At 44.2% G+C, this 25,089-nt stretch overlaps 1 protein-coding gene across 2 annotated transcripts in view; it reads right to left on the minus strand.

Moving 5' to 3' along the window:
- Nucleotides 1-9,028, minus strand: part of LOC119169884 (lysosomal alpha-mannosidase-like) — a 100,975-nt gene extending 91,947 nt beyond the window's left edge. For both annotated transcript variants that reach the window (XM_075883851.1, XM_075883852.1), the window contains exons 1-2: nt 8,749-9,028; nt 4,842-4,944 (exon numbers count right to left, since the gene is read on the minus strand). In XM_075883851.1, the coding sequence (XP_075739966.1) occupies nt 4,842-4,944; nt 8,749-8,853 (208 nt within the window). In that variant the 5' untranslated portion in view covers nt 8,854-9,028. The remainder of the gene's footprint in view (nt 1-4,841; nt 4,945-8,748) is intronic.
- Nucleotides 9,029-25,089: the final 16,061 nt, after the last annotated feature.

The following is a 25,089-nucleotide window of genomic DNA, read 5'->3' on the forward strand; positions in this document are numbered from 1 at the left end:
TTTTTCTAATATGCACCTAACACAGGATCTTGAGTTTTATCTTGTGTGCGTACCCGATGCCACAATTTTTTGTTCCGTTTAGCTTTGTTTGATTTAATTTCTTATCAACTGATGTAGTTTACTTTTCAGAAACCTATGTATGCCCCCCTTATGTAGTGCTTTCGGGCCCTTATGCTGTAACAAATGAAAGGAAGTGTTTATTTCACCCTAAATATCTGATACCAAACAGTGGCTATACTAACGCACAGCAGCTACACTCAGTTAACGCTCAAAGAACGGCGTCATAGCACAGGGTGTTGCTTTGTTGGCATTGACTTGAACCGATGTCTTGAGATAAACTATAACCCACAAAAAAAGAAGTATAAGCGAAGAAACCAGCGCTGTGACCAATGAAAAAGCAAATCAGCTGGACGCCTGTAGGTAATGGACTCAGCGCCACACACGCGAACGTTGCGAATGGTTAAAAGCGCTGGCTAATAAGAGCTCATGGCAAAGATAGTAGATGTGAAAAGGCCGGCACTGACAGTTTTATGCCCTTCATCGCATTGTCGATCCTTAGTACTGCCTGAATCCGTCAACATACAACGTTAGCAGGCTGATGTGACATCGCCATCGAACGATACTGCTGTGTGAAAGGACGTCGAGAAAGAGAAATGCATTTACAGGACGTAAAGAATAGTTTGTTCTGAACTATCCACATAGTCAGACCTTATAGGCACGGTGCATTGGAGAATTGTGTCTACAAGCATAGCGAGTTGTGTGGTCTACAATATGTGGATACTTTACTCCGTTTATCATTTCACTGGCTACTTAGCTGTTGTTCTGTATATAGTTGTGTGTAGAGAATGAAAAATGGGCGTCTTTGTAAATTTCCTTCCTCTCATTTGTATGAAGGTCTCATTTTTACGTCTCCAAGGTTTCTGTCGAAATTAGAGCAAAAGCCCTGCTATGCCATGGTATCAAACTCTAAAGCCTTTAATTGCTTTGCAGGGAATTTGAGCCGCTGAACCACTAACGTAGCAGCAGGGACGTCATGCGACGTGATCCGCTGCAAGAAGGCGTGGCAGCAGTGCTAGCTCGAAGCTTCGATACTTCGGTACCACGGGACCAGGTCAAGTTTTGACAATACAATTTATGCGTGATCGTTGCAAAATCAAATAAAACTGCCTTTCGCTAAAGATAAGTAGGCTTGTAAATGTACCTTTATCCAATTTTTATTTCACTCTGCGCACAATCAACCAATATACACCTAAATGACTTTTTATCGTGTGCATAGCTTACACTGTGGTGAAAATGCATGGTCCCGAATTAGCCCGAATTAGGACACCAATGACAAGGCATGGGCCAGTTGTCTAAACACTCTTATTAGATAAAAAAACAGGTTACCAGTCACAATTAAGTTTAATAGGCATTGAACCAGGACAAAATATGTGCACAGACACACGCAGATGTATATACATATATATATATATATATATATATATATATATATATATATATATATATATATATATATATATATATATATATATATATATATATATACAATAGTTAATACAAACTTTGTATATTAAAACACGAACAGTACAAATTGTTCGTTGTGGTATACGCAACCCTTCACCGACCACCTGGAATTTACAGTCATAGTACTTTTAGCCGCCATTCAATTCAGCACCGGTGGAGATATTTCTCATTCGTATAACTGGACAATAGGAATTCGCAGAGTATGGACGAGAGCACCCAAACGTAAGCGGCTATAGATAGATGGAGAGATAGATAGATAGATAGATAGATAGATAGATAGATAGATAGATAGATAGATAGATAGATAGATAGATAGATAGACAGACAGACAGACAGACAGACAGACAGACAGACAGACAGATAGATAGATAGATAGATAGATAGATAGATAGATAGATAGATAGATAGATAGATAGATAGATAGATAGATAGATAGATAGATAGATAGATAGATAGATAGATAGATACGCTCAAAGTTGCCGAAGTTCGCTAAGAAATGCTTCGCATTTAATATTCTGAACTGTAACATCTGCGAAACATTTTTCAAGTAGCACGTAGAGCCCACTATTTCGGGGGAAAGGGATGTGGCAAAATGCATTGAGAGCGAAAAATGTTTTTCTAGGCAGAAAAATTTGCAATGATTGCTAAGAAATATACGTCGCTATTTGCAGTCGCAGAAATCTGCTTCAAACACCCTGATAAGGCTTGGCTACACTTCGTCTGCCATTGTGTACGTTGTGTCTTTTTGAGAGGTGTCCTTGATTGTGTGGTACTAGCTGGATTTCTCCGGATGCGTTGTAATCTTCTACCACTTATCTGACGTGAGAGCACTGCGTGAAAAGAACAATGAATTAGCTGCAGTCACGTGCAGTATCGTCGTCGCCAGTGCGCCAGAGCGGTGCCACTTTCCCAACTTTCGGCAACGTTACGTGCCCCACGCGAACTAGGACAACTCGCAAACACACACGTAGGTTCAGCAGTAAAACATGTGTTCCTACGGTGCCGGTCTCCCAGAGAGTAAGATAATGAGTGGCCGAGAAAAAAAGTACAGTACAACTTCGTATGCCATGGCACAAGCATACCTTTTCTAACTGGCCTAGCCTAAGCATGACCGTCGGTAAATACCTCAATATTATGGCTCACCGACAACTCCCGCAGAACATATTATATATAGTATTGTGGCTACAATAACTATTATGTGTTTGAATAATCGATAGCCCCTCTTGACAATTACTGTATCTTCAACGGAATGTGACAAAAGTAACGGTGAAGCACAACGACTAGGTTTCAGTGACTCCAAATTAGATAAATCATTATTCCGTAGTTGGTACAAAAATGAGAAATATTATTAAATAAAAATAGTAAAAATGTACACAGAACCTCCGCACAGTTTTTTGTGCGCGTTTTGTTGCGTATTATAACGACGACACCTTCAAAAAGAGATTACTCAATTCCGAGATAAGTTCGAGTCAGCGGCGGTTTTCTTGAGTGCTTCGCGGCTGCGTGTGGTCGTTATCAATCAGCTGTGATCTACAAACATTCTTGACATGGTGAGTTTGAAGTGCATGCTACAGAATGCTGCCGCTGGTTGCCTAAAGTCGTTCTCACGTGTGTTGCTGTGTGTATAAAAAAGGACCTAAGGAGCAGATTTCACTAGTACGTTCGTTGTGATGAATTAGCAATTACGTATTCCGTACATTATTCGAACGCGCGTTTCACCGCGCGTTCGAATCAGAGAGAAACAGAATAACTTAAGTCTCTGATTCCGCAATTTTTTCGCTTAGCTGGCAGCTACTGCGTTACTAAGTCTTTGTTGCGATGCGCAAATAAAGGCAACTTTCAGTTAGCAGCGTACAAATCATGTTACGAATTCTTTATCTCTCGCCTCTGTTTAGCTGAATACGTCACCAGAAATGGTGGTTTTCTGGGCTGGAATTATGTATTTGTGCTCGCATTGTTAAAGAAAGCATAGCACACTACTTCATTTCTTCGCAAGGAGTACTGCTACACGCGTTTTTGATTATTTCAGTGCATGGCTGCGACGGTATGCAACTTGTGAAATAGTGTACTGCGGACATAACTTGAATAGAAACGCATTGGTCCTCGTAATACTATTACGTTCACAAGCACGCATATTTGTTTAAGCTCCATGTAACATATACACGATAACTAGTCACTTCAAAGATAACTACATATGACTGCCCAGTGCAAACGCTTGTGGTGATATCTACTCATTTATTTATTTATTTATTTATTTATTTATGTATCATAGTACCCACAGCGCCCAAGGGCATTACAGTGGTGGGGGAGGGAAGAATACAAAATGTCAACACTGAATACGGATACTCACACTCCTACAACACAATAATAACGCAATTCATTGTCAACTATACATAGCGGCACGTGGTAGTAGACAATACAAAGCAGCTTCACAGTACCGTCTCGTCCCTACACATGCTCGTGAGTACAGTACTCTAGATCCTGAAGTAATCTTGAAAATACTTCATGTGAGGTAACCTTTGCTACATCAGAAGGCAACCCATTCCACCGCGCTATCGTCCTGGGGAAAAAAAAACGACATTGTAAATGCGTCAGTGCAGCACCCTATTTTCCTTATCTTATTGGCATGATCTAGTCGCTGTGAAACGTATATGTAGTACAGTGCCGCCCAAGTACACGGGCACAAAGTTAAATGTAATTCAACTGCCACGAGAAAGACTATGAAAGGTCTGAGATGCAGCCTCCATAGGTTTCCGTGCTAGATCACTCTGGTAAGTGCAGCGTAATTAGTCTGTCTTGTTGACGGCATTTTTCCTGTGATAAACATATTTACACTTTGGTATCGTATATTTCCCACAAAAATATTTAGATGAAAAGCCGTAGCAAGAACCATTTGTTTCGGTGTATAACGATTGTCTTGGCACGCTCAACTTCCTAGCAGCCTACCACACATTTTAATGACACATGGAGCACAGCGTAACCGCTCTTTGTATTGGTTCTAGCCCTTGCTGTTTTAGCTTTCACTTGTAACAATCTATTTCTTGGTTAGTAGCACTCGTCTTCATCGAAATGCGACCGTTGTGGTTAGGACTGAATCCATGTGTTTCGGTTCAGCAACCGAGCAACGCTGCAGCTGGGAAACATGATGTAAACAACCTCTCTCTCTCTCTTTCTCCCTGACACAGACACCCACGCATACACACACAACCCCCAGCTTCCAAGACCTTTAGAGTGTTGATGATTCTAGAAAGCATTCTCAAACATGCGCTGCTTGACAGAAAACCACATAGCAAGGCTTATGACAAAGGTGCACTCACTTCCGTAGAAATACTGGTCGACTGTCTTAAGCCAACCGAGGTCCATGTGTGTGTGGGCCAGCAAGTGGACGTTCAACATGCCCGGTCTCGCTTTTGGACAGCTCTGTGAAGTTAAATGTATACACGCGTAATTTCTTCGAGATGTGAACCATGAAAGGCGCATCTTGTTCCGCAAGGTTGACATGAATAAAGTAGGTCGGTACAAATTGGCGTAGTCACTCATGAGAGCACACAATTGTACGACGAAACATCTCGTATATATATGAGCACGCACACTGTCGCTGTAATGGCGCTTATGAAAGGCTCTGATTTCGAAGGGATTAGGTAAGAAACAGGAAGACTACGTAAACATTCACACAAGTACCCCTCTACACGTGCATAACATTTTACATATTCAATGGTTTCATATTGGAATGAAAGCCTCAAACTTCCGGACTAAACGTTGTGAAGTGCACATCGCACTCCATAACGCCGTAAAGGTCATAATGTAAGTGGGGATCGAGAATCAGCGTCGACGGTTTAAGCGTCAACACTTCTGACATCACTAGCCAGATTTAGTTGCGCGTCCGCAGCTGCCGTACGGACGCAACCTCCCATCGCGAATGGCTGGCAGGCTGCGTCCGTATGGCTTCTGCGGACGTATCCTAAGCGCCGCACGTTTTGGACAATATTGAATTTCGCAATCATGGTTTCATTACTTCAGAGAGAATCTTGTATTTCTGGCCGAAATAGCGGGACATGAACTGCGGCCTCACACTAAGGTTTCACGGTCTTCTTTCGTATTTGCATAGAAAAATCGTTTCTCAGATTTCAATGGTTATGTATGTCACTCTAGTAGAACTCAATTCAATAAATTTTCACCAGTAAGGAGGAATTATGTAAGAACTAGTAAACATCACCAAGGCAGGTGACGTCACAAAGACTGAAACTTTCGCTGGTTTGTTATACTTCATTAGTAAACGGTAGCGCACCTGCACGCGGGCCAACCAAATCGCTGCGTATTCGTGGTCCTTCCTTCCTTTCTGTGTGTGTGTGTATGTATGTATGTGTGTGTGTGTGTATGTGTGTGTGTGTGTGTATGTGTATGTGTGTGTGTGTGCGTGCGTGTGTGTGGTTGTGTGTATGTATGTATGTGTGTGTGTATGTATGTGTGTGCGCGCGCGCGTGTGCGCGTGCGTGCGTGTGTGTGTGTGTGTGTGTGTGTGTGTGTGTGTGTGTGTGTGTGTGTGTGTGTGTGTGTGTGTCTGTGTTCATGACGAGTTGGTGCGGAAGTCTCAAGGAGGGCGTCACCTAATGTCCTTTTTGAACGTATCCTGCCTTACCAAACCCTTTATCGCTGCGAAAGTAGCGCTTTCGGTATTGCGGCTTGATAGTTCGGTGATACAAAATAACTTTTTCGGATTACTAATGTGAAAGAAGGAGGAGGATTGAAAGAGGAAGGACAGGGAGGTTAGAGTATGTTTACAACGTAAAACGCTGGTGCACTACTGGCAGCACTCCGATACTACCGATGTCTACATTGCCACCACCCGCAGATGTCTTTCAGAGTGAACAGGACTTTAAGCACAAGAACAACGGACCCGGTGAGATGCACATAGCTCCTTCTGGCGCTCTATGAGTTTGTGTGTTTTTCGCTGCGTGTTTCGTTTTATCGCTGCAAGTAAAGTTTCCTAAGTCACACCAACTTGCCCAAGAAGTCTCACTGCGCCTTTCCAAGTCACTGCGCAAAAAGCATTGCGTAATTCCGCTTCAAGGCTTCGCTGTTCAGAAACACTCTGACACGAATAAATGCTGGAAACCAACCGAAAGACACATCGCCAGCCTATTGCAATGTCACTCATAAATTGGCAGCCAATAGCAAGCAGCAAGTGACAACGAAAAGTTTGTAGTAAGACTACTCTTCAGCACCAGCGAGAGCATGCCGAGAGGCTTTGTTTTTGAACTTGCTCCCGGTGTTCGAGGCGTGTGACCTGACATAGAGAGAGGGAAAGAGAGAGATCAGAAAAAGCAGAAGGTCTAAGCAACAATGTTTAATTTGCTACCCCACAAGAAGAGAGGGGAATAGAGGGGAACAGAAGGCATGGAAACAGACAATGCATGGTACATCAGTGCATAGCTAGGGGGAGGGGGGAGGGGTTGGAGTGCATGCTGGGGAACATACTTGTCCGAATGCTCTGTGTGTGTTTGTGTGTGTGTGTGTGCGCGCACATACAAGCTGAAAAATGCATGGTGTAAGGTTTTTGAACGTCCCCAACACTTTTGCGTAAACTATGCGGTAAGTCATTTGTAACCACCCTAAGTATTTGCGTTCAATCACAGTGGTACTTATTTTGCATATAGACTTCACTTCCACACTCTCGTAGTCTACCCCTTCGCCCCCATCCCCTTCTCACAATTTTCTATCTGTCCACTTTCTTTCCTTTCATAACAGCGGTTAAAGGTCAATGTTAGAGTTGTTTGTTTTTTATGGCAAGTATGCTTGTTGTGGTTGTAAAGTAGTTTTACACCATCGTCGCGATAACTACTCTACATTAACTTCCATCTCAAGAAGCTGCAAAAAAATTTCGTAAAATTACAACAGATTATTATAATATTAAAATGTGACCTGTGGCAACGGAAGAAAAAAAAAAAAGAACTCTTTCATATAGTGCCGCACCTGAACTGCATACGAAAGCTGCGGAAGCCATCGTCTGACTCCACACTGTCGCAGCTTTACCGTGCACTTCTCTAACATAATAATAATAATAATAATAATAATAATAATAATAATAATAATAATAATAATAATAATAATAATAATAATAATAATAATAATATAATAATAATAATAATGTAATAATATTATAAGTATTAAAAATTCAAGACTTCCGCTTGCTCCCACCTATTTGTAGTGGGTGCCAGTTTCATATGAAGGAGCCAGCGACTAGCTCTCCATGCTTTATTTTCATTCTCTTTTTACCTTTTAGCCAAGCCATACGACGTGGGAAAACATCGATACGGAGGGCACGTCGTTGGTTTACTATGCACGTGAACTTGAAGAGTAGCTTATTAGTCCAAGGTTACGCTTTGGCACAGACATCAGTTTTTTTTTTTTAGCGAAGTGTCCGCTCCCCGGCGAGTTACGGGGATGTCAGGTATGCGTAGCGTTATCATATTCCTCTGAAGTACAACAATGCTTAGTTTTAGCTTGGTTAGTCATAATAGCAGACATGTAATGTCGATTGCATGGCTAGAAATGCGGGTACCTAACATTGCTACCACTTCTACCGGAATTCATGTGGGTGAGACATGGAGCCTGCATAGTGTCTTTCTTCATAGCCGTTCCAAAATCTGGCATCACTCTATGGCAGAATACATGACTGACACAGAATGCCTGGGTTCAATTTCGACTGGAATCTTGGAGTTTATGGTATGTAAACTTTGAGATTTTTCACTCGCTGACAACGACGCCAACACCAGATTTCGTGCGGCGCAGGCTCTTTAACATTCTCGCGCGAAAATTACTAATGCGTTCAAGCTATTCCACCCATGACACCAACTGTGAATCACCTATCTCCCATACCAGCTTATAGCCGACCTTGGTATGCCGGTAGCGCCACACGTCAAAAAGGAAAGGGTTTTACGATGTGACAGGCTTGTGACATTATTCACATTGGGACGTGTCGCGCATGTTAAACGTACGGTCATGTCCTCTTGTGCGAAATATGGTATACACCGAGTTACGTAGGCGACCACAAGAACATAGACGCAAATGATAATATAGATTTTTAGAAATGGTCAATGTGCCTTTGGATGATAAACGAACGCTTTGTCTTTAATGATAAAGTGCCTCGTCAGCAGTCCCTACAATGTTCAACCCAAACAGCTGCTTCCATATGGAGATGCACAAAAAATTACATGTACTCACTTCGTATCCACATTTCTCATGCCCTTGTTTCACGGAAGGGGCTGAAGAAACGAATGTGACAAAGAAGGCCGCTGCCAGTGTGATGACGTGCATGCCAATCTTCATGGTAGACCCTTTGTTCTCGGCGTCGTCAAACAAAACGAGCACAGATCAGGAACTTGAACGTCTTTCCGCACTTCCTGTGGTCGCCAGCAGTGAAATGTGAGGGCCTGCAGAGGTCCTAGTCGGAGAACGAGGAAGAAAGAGACAGAATCAAGAAGCAGCAGATCCTGCAAAGCACCACGTGCTGTCAAGCAGCGAGCGTATTCGAGCACAGCAGCAACTAAGCAGCAACGGGAGAATAGCGCAAGACCACCAGCTTGTGATCACGTTACTAGCTCATTTATCTAATCCTGGCGATAAGGAATGGGCGTCTGGACAGCTACACGTGCTCTGTCGTAGAGAGCGGTGAGAGACCGGGAGCGAGCAGAGAGGGAGGCTGTGATTTCATCGATGTCTCTGGCTCGATGATATGCCGCTGTTATCAGACACCATTCGCGGCAGGTTGCCTGATACATACAGAGTACCACACGGACCACTTACGAAGCGTGGAAAGCACGCACCGATCTTTGAAGGAACTGGGGGAAAATAAGATTGAGATGTCCCGCGTGGTGATCAAATAAGTGCCGGCGACTGACAGGCAACTACGAGGGTAGAGAGGGGAAAGGAGGGGGTGTTCGGCGGGCATTCACCGTAATACCGGATGTGCCTTCATTGTTTTTCTGTACGGTAAACCTAGAACTAAGGCGCGTGCTCCACTCGAGATATACACATGTGACGTCAATCGACGCTGCCTTCAAGGCCACACAACGGAAGGCCAGTCACTGCGGTCGTGTACGTGCTTTACTATGCATTGGAGAAGTGACAGGAACGCTACCGCACACCAGCGAGAAGGAGGGGGTTGAAGAGGGCTCAATGGTGGAGTAATTCTAATCTGTTCTTGTTCATTCATGCTATATTAGCTTCTTTAGTGTATTTACAGAGTAAACAAGCCAGTAAAAGGAGACGATATTAGATCGACATAAAAGTAACAGTTATAATTATGGGGATGATCGTATCAGTTAAACTTGGGTGTTAATATAATAATTATAAGTGTTGGAAAACTACGATACGATTATGAGGGACATTGTGGTAGAATTGTCCAGAAATATTGATCATTTGATGTTCTTTAGGGTAAGCCTAAATACAGGTACACGGGCCCCCTGCAATTCTCCGCCGTCAAAATGTGGCCGCCGTAGCAGGGATTCCATCCCGTGACCTGAGCTACCGCGGTGGTGATTCATATAAAAAGGTGACACAATTAACAAATTAACTGGCAATCGCTCCTCCACAAAGATGTGAGCGCTCAAAACTTAGCCCAGTCGAATATGGGAGCATTGAATTTTATGTTTTCGTCATTAGACAAAGCGTAACGAAAGCTCTTAACGCATACGCTCTTTAACTATAACAAATAGTCAGTTATGCGCGCCTTTCGTGGCGGCGTGCATGTAACGGACACACGAAATATGGGCAAATGTGTGCGTGCAGGAAGAAGCGTGTGAAGAATTAACCGTTTAGATGCATTCGCATATATCCTGCGTTGCAAATACGCATTCAAACAACACGGTGGACAATATGCGATCCTGTAAGAAATAGCCACAGGAGTCAAAGAAAACAGCAAAGACACTTTTTGCTCCATGAGCACTGTTTGGTGGAGAAACTGGGAAAATTGTCTTAGTGTAAGGATATTTGACTGAGCCATGCCATAAATGCTTGAAGTTACCCAATCAAATGCAGCATACTTAAAAAACATGGCATAATTTTCAGCGTTATAAATCTACACAGAATGCGTTGTTTATTCAGAAATACTTTATATAAAAAAAGCAAAGGGCAAAATAACAAGCTGCATGTTTTAAGTGGCCATGGCAAAGCCTGTGATACCTTATGATACTCTAATTTATCGCATTTCATTCGGGAAGTTAGGCGCCTATATAGGATGTGAAGTAGCTAATTCAAAATGTTCTTCATATCTGGCTGAGAGGTAACCTGTCTGAGATGGGCGTAAACAGAAGTGTGTTTGAGACACTAACTGTTTGTGTCTCTTTAAAAATAGTTCATGAGACGTGCCTCAAGGAAAGAGCTTAGGGCCAATGTTCTTGAACATCTGCATGAATAATAGTGTTAACATAAATAACGCTCTCTCATTTTTACTCCTCGTGGATGGCATCTGGCTTTTTGTTTCTGGACAAAATTTGTATGACATTATTGCTAAAGCTCCAAGCGCATTGTCAGCTGTGCTGAAATGGTCCTTTGCTAATTGCCTGCGCCTAAATGCGAAAAGCAAAAGCTATCTTTCCTGTATCCAGGGGTTGGAAATTAATCTTATCCATTCATTGACAGGAAGTAGCGTGTGAAGAATTAACCGTTTAGATGCGTTCGCATAACCCGCGTTGCAAATACGCATTCAAACAACACGGTGGACAATATGCGATCCTGTAAGAAATAGCCACAGGAGTCAAAGAAAACATCAAAGACACTTTTTGCTCCATGAGCACTGTTTGGTGGAGAAACTGGGAAAATTGTCTTAGTGTAAGCATATTTGACTGAGCCATGCCATAAATGCTTGAAGTTACCCAATCAAATGCAGCATACTTAAAAAACATGGCATAATTTTCAGCGTTATAAATCTACACAGACTGCGTTCTTTATTCAGAAATACTTTATATAAAAAAAGCAAAGGGCGAAATAACAAGCTGCATGTTTTAAGTGGCCACGGCAAAGCCTGTGATACCTTATGATACTCTAATTTATCGCATTTCATTCGGGAAGTTAGGCGCCTATATAGGATGCGAAGTAGCTAATTCAAAATTTTGTCATATCTGGCTGAGAGGTAACCTGTCTGAGATGGGCGTAAACAGAAGTGTGTTTGAGACACTAACTGTTTGTGTCTCCTTAAAAATAGTTCATGAGACGTGCCTCAAGGAAAGAGCTTAGGGCCAATGTTCTTGAACATCTGCATGAATAATAGTGTTAACATAAACAACGCTTTCTCATTTTTACTCCTCGTGGATGGCATCTGGCTTTTTGTTTCTGGACAAAATTTGTATGACATTATTGCTATAGCTCCAAGCGCATTGACAGCTGTGCTGAAATGGTCCTTTGCTAATTGCCTGCGCCTAAATGCGAAAAGCAAAAGCTATCTTTCCTGTATCCAGGGGTTGGAAATTAATCTTATCCATTCATTGACTTGTCAAATTATTACCTGTGGGAATATAGGGGCTTTTTTGTTATTCTTTTAGCTTTTGGTTCGGTAAGTATTGCTTCGCATTTGGTGACCACTAATAAACGTTTATCTTTAAAGCAGTATACTGGGAAGCAAGGCATAGGCAGATTTTTTATTTCGGAAAGCAAGGGGGTGATTCAATTATATTTTGTATATTTGAGTTCGTTTGTTTGTGCGTGTCTATGTATATATATATATATATACGCAATACATACGCAAGCAAAATGAAAACAGATAAAAAAATAAAATAATAAAATCATCCTCCCCCTCCCCCCCGGGCTATAACCCTTCTGGAGAAGCCCTAAGCTCTATCTCCAGTACGAATTCTACATACGGCTTTGCAACTATTCGAAACCATGACACTGGGACAGTGTGGATTGGGCAGCTGAGTGTCCTAATCAGTGAGCGATAGCTCAGTAGTTAGCATATATAATGAGCGTGTTTACTGACCATGTGGCCAAACACTGCAGTGATTTCCTGAAGAAAGATGATGACAAGGAACCTTGTGAACCGATGCACACAGAGTGCAATGTAGAAGAAAAACTTTATGTTGCCTTAAGTATAAAAATACAGGAGGCGTATAAGACTGCAGGATAGCTCAACTGATGCATAAGCGCACCCTCTTTGTAGCACTGCCACCGAAAATATTATCACATACTCCACTTGAAAATGTGAAGCGGTTCTAGTTTTCCGGCGGCACTTATTGCTCGCCACGCATGTTACCTATGCGTTTCTTTTTCAGGTATCCAGTGGGTATAAAAGGCGCTCACTTGTTGCAATAAACTTCATTTGTCAGCATCCATCGCTCTGTGTGTCTCGTGCATCTTTTTAATAATATTTTTGTGGTGTCGTACAGGCTGTAAATATGCAACATATCCTGCTATTTTTGCGAGGCACCTTGGGGCTACTGTGGGAGTCTTCTAAGGTTGGCTTCGCAAGGACACGCTTTCATTTGTCATGACTCACCGCTTGCAAAACAAAAACAATGACAAATGCACACACGTATTTGTAATTACACACGTACACGACAATATAAATAAGATCTATCTGGAAAGCAGGCATAGAAACAAAGCTGTATAGCTACTAAATACCCACCGCAGAATCAGGTTACTTGTTGCTGGTTGAAATAAAACACTATCACATCAGCCCATAGGGACGGTAAGTTGTTCGATTTTTTAGCATTTGTGGTGTAAGCTGTCATATACAATCGTTGGTTAACTGTCGGCTAGCAATGTAACTTGAAAGCGTGGCGGCTTGGGTTAGTTGGTGTGACATGACGACTGTTATAGCGCCAGATCAGAACGACGACGAAGGGAAAAGAAGGCGAGCACTGCCTTATTCTTGTCCCTTTGTAGTCGTTTTGATCTCCCGCTTTAACAATCGTCACATTGGCTAGCGTTGCGCCATTATACCGAAATCAGCGTGCATGCATGAGAAAAGTACAGTAATGATTATAATGAATGGCATGTATGATACGAAGGACGTGTAATTTCGTGAATAGTATGACAAGTGGTGTAGCATGACGTAAATGGTCACTTTTGCATCCCCTAGTGAAAGGCCTATGTCGGTATCGTAATTACGACCAAAACAAACCGACAATGACACTTATACCAGTTGTGCTCACTCAGAGACGAACATGCATACTTACCAACACCGTACTGTATATTGGGCAAATTGGGGTATTCTAATGCTTTACTGCTAAAGCGCAGCTCATTTCGATCAGGAAGAGACATCAGTGAAGAAGACAACATGCAACAGTATCAGAGCACTAAGCTTCTAACTTTTGTTTATTCCATGACCTTACTGCACATTATATGGCTCGCCTAGCAGCACACGCTACGCTGCACGCGTAAAAAAAAATCAACTAAACGATTGGCGTGGCACACGCTGCCAGAAAACCCAGTTTAGGGTAAATTCTAATTGCTTATTTAACGTTGGCTTAAAGTGCGTTTTCATGAAGCGTGTGCTGCACCACTCGTTTAGTTCATGTTCTTTTGGTTACGTGTGCCTCGTCACGTGTGTTCTAAGGCGAGCCATGCAATGTGCTGCAATGTCTTCGTATAAACAAAAGTAGGACAGTAATAATATTATCTGGGGTTTCGCGTCCGAAAATCACTATATGATTATGAGGGATGCTGTAGTGAATGGCTTCGGCAATTCGACCATTTGGGGTTCTTAATCTTGCAATGACCTCACACAGTACACGGCGCTATACTTTATCGCCTCTGGCGAAATTCAGACGCCACAGCCGGGACCAAACCTGTGACCTTCTGATCAGTAGCCGAGCACGCTATCCACTGTCCCACCGAGGCGGACTAAACAACAGCTGAAAGTTCATCGCTTCCATCCTGTTACCTGTCTTTACTCCTTCTTCGTTGCTGCCTTTTTTTTCTTCTTGAACCAAGCTGCGCTATAGCAATACGACGCTATAGCAATCCTCTACCAACTATAGGGCCCCCTCGAGCGCACGTGTTGATGCACTGCAGCTCCATCGAACTTACCTGAATTCGAAAGACCACGGTCACGAAGACACAATATGAGATCGGCACACTTTACAGAGTGCGTTTGCGGAGTCCCAGTGACGTGAACAAGCAGTGTGCCTTTTTCGTTTTTATTTCCACGTTTAAAGAACGAAGAGAGATGCATTGTCAGCCGGGTCACCACTATTGTGCACACCATAGAACGTCGTTGCTCCTGATTCACAGCGCCGGGAGATGTCAAACTGCAGAAGGGGATTGTGATGGAGATTCTCCGAAAATCCGTCACAGTAGCACAGTCACCGCTACACCTGTCATATTATTTCATAAAAAGCCAAGCGGCCATTGTAGCCATGAACATGATCTTTAGGAGTCAGCAACAACAGGCCTTGTAACACCTGCTAACTTCATAGCGCGCAAAAAGACCAATGAATTGAAGAGAGGACGCGGAGACGGCACTGATTTGGACCGTTTATTTTACGATTGATGAGACCGGCACGAACGTATGCTTGCTCACCTAAATTGCTAGAGGAAACATAAAGGAAATTAATAACCGCATATCTATAGAGTGAATGATGATGAGTGGGTAAAAGCGTTGATTCGCCCGTACGTCCATCCGCCCATCGATATGTCTCTGTGTGTATAACAGTCTGTACGTCTGTCCGTCTACCATACGAAATCATCCGCGATATACAAAAACCACTAACGCCATCTAGTGTTTTTATTTCCAAACACATATACACACCGTCATCTATTGAGAAATTTACAAACTAGAACTGGCTACATTATTACAAAGGAGGGAACGACCCACACCTTAAGGAGCTTCGCCCCTAAAACAACTTTTCGTTGTTGCTCTGTGTCCTTCACTAGTAAGACAACTGGTAAAGAATGCTTTTTATTATGAAGTGTAAACATTTGAAAGAGTCTTTACCGATTACGTAGTCACAGTACGTTTGTCCTTGATCAAGAATACAGGTGACTAATAGGTTTACGCGGCTCATTTTTTTACTCAGGATTTGGGGACACGTAAACATAGCGCCATATTTCGTCGGTGATAAAGGTGCACTGCCGAAGCTAGGTAAAAAGAGGCGACAGAAATCTTATCTTATGAAAAGAGCAGGTTAGGAAAAATGACTCCCGGTTACAAGCAGCAGAGACGATATGGAACAACCTAGTAAAATTACAGAGCTGCACTTCAAACCAGGTGGCTTTAAAAAAAATTTTGCAGTGCGGTCCGACGCGTTTTAAAAGAGCTGTGTTCAATTGTCCTGGAAAGCCACACGCTTTTCAGTGTGATACTGCATTTTCACCAGAATGCTTCAATGGGTCTGTGCTACGTATAACCGGGAGACGTTTCGTCTAACCAGCTTTTTTCTTCAGATATGCTTTTTTTTCGCCAGCTTTTCATTCAATTATGGCAAGACGCATTTGCTGCCACTGAGAGATCACGCCATGTAAACATGTTCTCAAATCATTGAAATTATTGCAGTTATTGAATTCAGCAGTGATTGTCCCAATTCATCAGAAGCATTGTGCTTTCGCAGTGTCTCTGCGATTGACCAAGCGACAAATTCATGTGATGACACCTGCGTGACATCACGAAAAACTTTATAATGACAACATAGGGTGGCCGCTTCATAGTGACGTCATTGGGTGTCCTCATCACTGGTAGATTCTTTGCATGGCTTTTGTTGGCGCCGCTGGCGTTGATGGTCTTTTTCACTTTGATTAGGCATCTAATTCTTTCATCTTTAAGTACGTAAAACGCCAGATACTGGTATAGAAGCTACAAGCATTTTTCGGCGTTTGACATGTTCATAAAAGTATTGGCTACAAAGGCTTCCATTAAAGAGGCTGGCGCTGTGATCGTTTTGATGTCCCTGATGGGATGCTCCTGCTCGCCTTACGGCGCAGTTTGTTGTGGAACGCGCCGTTCGGGTGTAATCGTGGTGCGCGGCATTCAGTTCTCAGAGATTGATGATTAATTTAGTCGCATGCAAATAGCCTATAGTAATAACAATATACCATCTGCGATTTTACCTCTCAAACCACTATATGATTATGGGAGGCCTCGTAATAGAGGAATCCAAAAATTTTTACCGTGTCCTGACATTGCATATATTATACGGGATTCTGGTCCTTAATTCGGCTACACTCATATGGAACCACCGCGGCTTCGATAGAACCCACGACTTTGAAGTCGGCAGTCGATTACTGTAACCGCAACACCACCATGGTGGACTGGAAGCATTTTCAGTTTGTTAGTGTACTTCTTCATGCCTCAGTGACAGACGTATGCGACAGATCTTGCAGTAAGTGTTCATCATTATACCAAATGCATTGAAACGCGTGAATCTTGGCTGCTAAACCTTAAAATGGAGAAAGACGCCAACGGGAACCTGCGAGTAAGCGGAAAGCACCACTATCGTGACGAGGATATCGTGTACGCCACCACAAGCTAGGATGTTCGGTAACAGTTGACACGTGCTCACGATCGCTACCGACAGCTCCAATAAATCTTCATTAAACTTCTTGCCGGCAGCTCATCGCATGCGTTTGTATAGATGAATTCGCTGAAGATGAAAAACTACAGGCTCACTGCAAATTAATAAGGCAAATGAAAAAATTCGGAAGACCCCCGGTACCCTGCGGAATCGATGTTATGCAAAGCATGAAGGTGAAAAGTGTCTGTTTTGTAATTTTTTTGTGCGAATGGTTAAAAAATAGTGCCATAGTTATGCACAATTGCACGCACAGACATACGTTAAAGAACTGTATTTGGTTTGACGACAAGTTGTTTACAATCGCCTAACAATGTCAATAGCAACATTGATATATTCAACACAAGAACCAGTACGTTGATATGAAGCTCTGGTGCTCGCAAGAATGGTAGCCGTGGACACTGCTACAGAAATCAAATTCAGTGGATGGCGCCTAACTAAAATTAACGTCAAACCGACGTGTCGCCTGTATAACAGGAGCACATGCAAAATGTTGACAAAATTTTATATATCCAGCATTGCAGCTAAATTGACGTTTCACGAATATGAAGGTTAATTTGAAAAGTATTTCTGAAACCTGGCTTGACTGCCACGTAAAATGCCGGGGCTTGATTTCTACTGAGACCCTGACATTTATTCTTAGCATTCCTCGGCACAACACTGTTGGTGTTGGCTTTTTCTTAGCGCTCACGCGTTAAAATTACTCATGTCTGTTTTCGTCGTTCCACAGTAGATACAAACTGCCAATCACCTGTGGCACATACCCACATACCCGTGGCGCATACTAGCACCCGGGTATGTGTCATGCGTCTGACGGAAAGAGTTTGACGACCTACGCCACGGGATTGTGATACTATTTATGCCATGATCAGTAACATTTTTCAAAACATCTTACCCTTCCATACTAATTTTAGTGTACCCCGAATCAAGGGGGGTATCATGAAAACACCCAGACGTAGGTGGCTGAATAGATAGATAGATAGATAGATAGATAGATAGATAGACAAGTACTTCGCATTTAAATTGAGCCCCTGATTCTCAACAATCTCTCATGACATGAGCTTTACAAAATAGTCAATTTGTCACGTTTACGATTTCATCGAAGGGGCTGAAAACAACCATCGATGTGCAGCCGACAAGAGTGAGCTAAGGCGACATGTATGTTAATCAGCAGTAAAAAAAGTGAAATGGGAATGGTCGTCGATCACATTAGAACCAGCCTAACGAAATGTGCAGTGGATGACGAATCAGGCCTTTGTTTTGCGAATTACCCTAGCACTTTTAATCGTTTGTAGAGAATCGCTGTGCTCACAATAGAGTTCCCCAAAATTAACTATAGGCAACTCTGGCGCTGCGATCGTTCAGCAACCCTGGAAATAATGAGTCTGACATGGTTTTGCCTGGTCTTCATGCTTGCCAGCGGTGAATCGCAAGTGTGGCTTCAGTTATCGCTGTTGAAACGGGGTTTATTAGCGTAAGTAGTACTTGCACAGCAGGTCTATTGATGCGGAAAGCAGGCGGCAGCAACGAACCCAGGAATCACAGCCCTTGGGGCCACAGCTCGCGCTCGGCTCCTCTCGCTAAAGCTGTCACCCACTGCGGCACATAATCTTCTTCCTCTCTACAATACCCCGGCGACGAGGACGAGCCATCCTGGCAAGTAAAGGTGACGAGAGTAGGAGTGGGTCATGATAGGGCTTCCGACGACTGACGTGGACAGTCTCACGACCAAGGCGTCGCCTGTCTGTAGATGGCGTGACCAGCTCGATCACGTATGTGACTTGATATCGACGTTCGACGACGCATTAAGGACCGTGAAACTTGAGGCCAAACTTAGAGGACAGACCTGGGGTGTGGAAGGGCAGCCGGAGCCAGACGAGCGAGCCCACAGCAAAAGTCTGAACTTGCGGGTCGCGGTCATGGCGGCCTTTTTCGAGTGCTTGCTTGTTCGAGGTGAATGATCGGGCCAACATACGACACTCTTCAGCGTGGGACACAATATCAGAAAGAGGGTTGAACCCTGAGACGTCGGGACGATACGGCAAAACGGTGTCAAGGGTGGAGCATAGCTCACGCCCATATAGATGGAAGAAAGGCGAGAAGCCTGTGGTTGACTGCGTCGCGGTGTTGTACGCGTAAGTCACAAATGGAAGAATGACATCCCAGTTCGACCAATCGAACTGGGAATTGACATACATGGCGAGCATGCCTCCTAGCGTTCGGTTGAAGCGCTTAGTTAAACCGTTGGTCTGCGGGTGGTAGGCTGTAAAGGTGCGGTGCACCTTGCGGCATGCCCGAGGGAGTTGTTGTACAACTTCGGATAAAAAGACACGCCCTCGATCACTCAGTAGTTCACGTGGTGCCCCGTGACGCAGCACGAAGTGTCGCAAGACAAAATTGGCTACGTCACGTGCACCAGCCGTAGGTAGTGGAGCTGTTTCAGCATACCTCGTTAGATGGTCGACGGCGACAATGATTCATCGATTTCCAGTGGCAGTGTACGGAAGGGGACCATATAAGTCAATTCCAACGCAGTCGAAAGGGCACGTCGGACATGGTAGAGGCTGTAATAATCCGGGTGAATGGGCCGCTGTCTTTCGTTCTTGGCCTAATGAACAGGTCCGAATGTATTTTCGTACAAAGGTGTACATACCACGCCAGTAAAGCTGGCGGATCCGGTGATATGTTTTTAACACACCAGCGTGAGCATGTTGTTGGTTGGCGTGAAAATACGCACAGACATCAGATCGCATGTGGCGTGGTATCACCAAGAGCCATTTACGACCATCCGCGTGGTAGTTTCTGCGGTATAGTTGCGTATCCCGTATCTCGAAATGTGTGGCTTGGCGGTGAAGACCGCGTGGGTACGCAGACGTTGAGGAGTCGGAAGGAATGTTAAGAGAGATTTTATCCATGGGTTTTTCCGCTGTCCAGACGACATGCTTGAGACGGAAATGGGGGCGATGGGGAAGTTGGCGTCCGAATGCAGGTCTGCGCTGGATCTCACTGGTGATCGTGAGAGGGTGTCCGCATCAGAGTTTTTTTGTCCTGAGCGGTAGACGACACGAATGTCGAATTCTTGTAGGCAAAGAGCCCAACGTTCAAGGTGACGTGAAGGATCTTTTAGCGACGCCAACCAACAAAGTGCGTGGTGGTCTGTCACAACGTCGAAACTCTCTCCGTACAAGTAAGGACGAAACTTGCTTTACGCCCAAGCAATTGCGAGGCATTCTTTTTCAGTGACTGAGTAGTTCATTTCCGCTTTCGTGAGTGCGCGGCTTGCATATGCGACGATGTACTCTGGAAAACCGGGCTTTCGTTGCGCGAGTACTGCTCCCAGACCAACACTACTGGCATCTGTGTGCACTTCAGTGGGGGCACTTGGGTCGTAATGGCGTAGAATGGGTGGCGACGTAAGCAGGCGGCGCAGTGTAAGGAAGGCTTCGGCACATGCCGGGGTCCAGTTAGAAAGATTGGCTGGACCATTCAGTAGTTCCTTAAGTGGGGCTATTCTTGATGCAAAGTTGTGGACGAAACGGCGAAAATACGAGCACAAGCCGATGAAGCTCCTAAGTTCTTTGAGTGATGTCGTCTTAGGAATATCAGCTATGGCTCGAAGTTTGTCCGGGTCGGGGCAAATTCTATCCTTTGACACAACGTGACCAAGTATAGTAAGTTGGCGAGCCCCGAAGTGGCACTTCTTTAGGTTAAGCTGGAGGTTTGCCTTAGTAAGGCACCGAAGAATTGTGCGCAGACGGTCGACGTGGTTAGGAAAATCAGAAGAGAATACGATAACATCCTCAAGGTAACATGAGCATATCTGCCATTTAAGGCCGCGTAAAATGCTATCCATCATTCGTTCAAACGTTGCAGGTGCATTGCACAGACCGAATGGCATAACCGTGAATTAATATAGGTCACTCGGCGTAACAAACAGTGTTTTGGGACAGTCACCCTCTGTCATCGGAACCTGCCAGTAACCTGAACGTAAATCCAGCGAAGAAAATAATTCGGCACCTTGTAGGCAATCGATAGCGTTGTCGATGCGGGGAAGAGGGTACAAATCTTGCCGTGTAATTTTGTTCATTCTCCGGTAGTCGACACACAATTTAATACAACCGTCTTTTTTCTTCACTAGCACAACAGGTGAAGACCAGGGGCTAGAATATGGCTTGATGACACCGCGCTGAAGCATATCGTTCACGTGCTCTGCAATCACACTTCGTTCCTTGGGTGATACGTGGTAGGCGCGTTGCCGCAAAGGAGGATGCGTTCCAGTGTAGATTATGTGAGCGACGCTGTTAGTTTGACTCAGTGGCTTTTGAGCAAGGTCAAATAAATCTCGGAATTCATGCAGAAGGGTTATTAGCTGGTTCCGTTGATCCGGATGGAGCTTGCTGTCGATGGAACGATCGAAGATATTCGAGGAGTAGTCATCCCGCGTAAAAGGAGGAGTAACAGCGTTCAGCTGAAGTTGCTGACCAGGGTCGTGGGACTCAATAGGCTTAATAACGTTGTCATCAACAGGAAGAACATAGCCCAGTGTTTCGTGAGCTCTTAAGGTGAGAGGGTATGAGCTAGGATTGTAAACAACAATTTCGGAAGTATCCTGGTGAGGTGGTAGAACGGTGTATGGCAGAGACGTACCGTGGCGGCGTCTGAAAACGTCAGATGGGGAGAACACAACGGTAGAGCCGGACAATTCAGTGCGATTGACGAGGACAACGATGGCACTAAGAGGGGGTACATCTATGTCGGAAGCAACAAGAAGCTTGCCAAGGTGACTGCGCTCATTGTCGGTAGATGGCGCATCAGAAATCAAGGAAAGTTCCACCTGCGCGCGAGCGCACTCAATTACGGCGTAGTGGCGCGACAAAAAATCCCATCCAATTATCACGTCGTGAGAACAAGTGGTCAACACGAGAAACTCGATGTGGTACAGGACGTCCTGAATGATTACTCTCACCGTAAATGCTCCGACTGGCCGAATTGGTTGCGCGCTCGCGGTATTCAGCAAAACGTCGGAAGGCAGCGTCGTTACTTTTCGTATCGAACGGCAGAGTTTTTGACTCATCACATATACGGCGGCAACCGTGTCAACAAGCGCAAGAGATCGTAGACCTTCAACAAACAGTTCCAGAACGTTTGTGGGGGGCGGGTGAGGACTTCTACAATGCGACGATTTCGCAGCTCGTGCCTCCGGAGCTGCGGCAGTCATTTTTCCGTCTCTACGGGGTTCGCTCGGCGACGCAGAGGGGACGGAAAACGGTGGCGGCGTGGTGAGGATGCACGACGGGGACCGAATGGTTGGTAGTCGGCAGTAAGGTGGTGGTCTAGTTCGGAAGGTGACGGGTCGCGTTGCATTGATAGTCAGTCGCATTGACGGAGCACTTCTCGTTGCGCGCTGTGCGGGGCCGGGAAAGAGTCGCCGGAGTACCTCGGAGCTGCAGCCGGACCCGTTGCGAAGCGCCAACGACAGAAGTGCGCCACGTGACCTGGATATCCGCATTCAGAACAGATTGGGTGATTCAGTTTATTCATTCATTCATTCAAAATACAAAATTCGTAGAATGTAGTATGCAGACGAGGGTCCCAAAGTCAAGCGACTGCCGTGGGACTGTACGCCAAGGGTTTCTGTTATAGCGCTGTTGTGTTGCTGGGAATGGCGTCGTTGATACTCGTACAGGCTGGGGAGTCGGCCAAAGTGGAGTTCATGGCGGAGTAGCAGCAACAGCATCGTAAGTCAATGGCGCGGTGACAGGTGTTGTTTGAGAGACGGACGGCAGTGCCTAAGAGACCTGCGCCTGTATTACCTGCCTGATGGTGGGCGCGAGACGCCCAGAAGAGGGTTCCGTTGCCAGTTGATACGACAGAAACGAAAGATTAGACTAATGGCTCAATTTGATGATGCCCCAAATATCACCACAATTCGTTTGTTTTTCTTCATTTCCTTCACTTATATTTTCGGCGCGTTGCAAATGACCAAAGAAAGGGTTGAATGATCGTTAAGCCATGATAACGCAGTCTTTTTTTCAGAAGCACTGGAATCAGGAATGTGCTCATGGGACATCAATTCTCGTCCTTTCTATCGTTTTACAGCACACCTGTTAAGGTAGAGCCTTAACTTGTGTTGTTGAGCGATAGTTATGATCACTAGCCAACCCGCACAATCTTCGCTCTCTCCGACATCGCCTTACGCATCTTCCAGTTCTGCTTTGCTACAAAATGACGTGTGCAGACTTGTCCGGTGAGGTGTGAAATAATTTGTTGGGCGGAAGAACATGTGCAGAGAGAGAGAGAGAAAGAAATTGTCTGGATGTTCTCGTGATCACCCCCTCCACTTCGAGCTAACCACAAATAGTATGGCAAGATGGTTTGGCCATAATGACTCGCTGATGATGACATGAATAATGACAATCTCGTGGCATGCTTTGTGAAAACCTTTCCGTCAGACACGTTTCGCGCATACCCTTATGCCACGGGCAGGTGTGTGCCACAGGTATGCGGGTAGGTATGAAGTCTTAAGACAGTTCATATTTGCTCAGAAATGGGCGAATACAAAATGGGCCAGAACAGACATTGGTAACTTTGTATACCTATTTTTTTGTTCAAACAGAACCTTCAGAACAGGTACTCGGCTCTTAGTGAGGAAGCTAACCTTAGCGTAGATACAATGAATGATAATCTGACGAGTATAATTACGGAGTGTGCAGTGGAAGTTGGAGGCAGGGTAGTTAGACAGGACAATGGCAAACTTTCCCAAGAAACAAAGAATCTCATTAAGAAGCGTCAAATCATGAGAGTCTCAAGTACAACAGACAAAACATAATTGTTATAGCTTTCAAAGTTGATTAATAGGCGTAAGGTATCCGATGTAAGAAGGTATAACTTGGACAAAATTGAACACGCTCTGAAAAACGGAGAAAGCGTCAAAGCGGTGAAGAGGAAACTTATGATAGACGAAAATTGGATGTATGCACTAAAGGACAAAGAAGGCAAAATAACTACCAATACGGATAGGATAGTTAAAATAGCGGAGGATTTTACAGAGATCTGTACAGTAGCCGGGACAACCACAACCCTAATACTATAGGAACTACCAGTAACCCAGATGACACCCCTCCAGTAATGGTAGAAGAAGTCAGAAAAGCTTTGGAAAGCATGCAAAAAGGCAAAGCTGCTGGTGAGAATCAGGTAACATCAGATCTGTTTAAAGATGAAGGACAGATTGTGCTTGAAAAACTAGCCACCCTGTTTACGACGTGTCTCCTGATGGGAAGAATACCAGAGTCTTGGAAGAATGCTAACATCATCTTAATACATAAGAAAGGAGATGACAAGGACTTGAAGAATTACAGGCCGATCAGCTTGCTCTCTGTAGTATGCAAGCTATTTACAAACGTAATTGCTAACAGAGTAAAGAAAACATTAGAATTCAGTCAACCAAAGGAACAAGCAGGATTTCAAACAGTCTACTCAACAATCGACCACATTCATACTATCAATCCGGTCATAGAGAAATGGTCAGAATATAGCCAACCACTACATATAGCCTTCATTGATTACGAGTAGGCAATTCATTTAGTAGAAATATTTATTTAGTAGAAAATTTAGTAGACACTGCGAAATCAGGGCGTTGATGAAGCATATATAAATATCCGGAAAGAAATATACAGGGGATCAACTGCTACCATAGTGCCTCATAAAGAGAGCAACAGAATACCAATCAAGGAGGGTGCAAGGCAGGGGGACACAATCTCCACAATGCTATTTACCGCGTGCTTACAGGAGGCTTTCAGAAGCCTAGAATGGGAACAGTTAGGGATAAGAGTTAATGGTGAGTACCTTAGTAGCCTGCGCTTCGCCGATGACAATGCATTGCGGAGTAACTCAGGGGACGAATTGCAACTCATGACTACGGAGTTAGACAAGGAGAGCAGAAAGGTGGGTCTTAAAATTAATCGGCAGAAAATGAAAGTAATGTACAACAACCTCGGAAGAGAGCAGCGCTTCGAGATAGGTAATAGTACACTTCAAGTTGTAAAAGAGTATGTCTACTTAG

This window comes from Rhipicephalus microplus, unplaced genomic scaffold (genome assembly GCF_043290135.1).
Source record: "Rhipicephalus microplus isolate Deutch F79 unplaced genomic scaffold, USDA_Rmic scaffold_21, whole genome shotgun sequence".
NCBI lineage: Eukaryota > Metazoa > Arthropoda > Arachnida > Ixodida > Ixodidae > Rhipicephalus > Rhipicephalus microplus.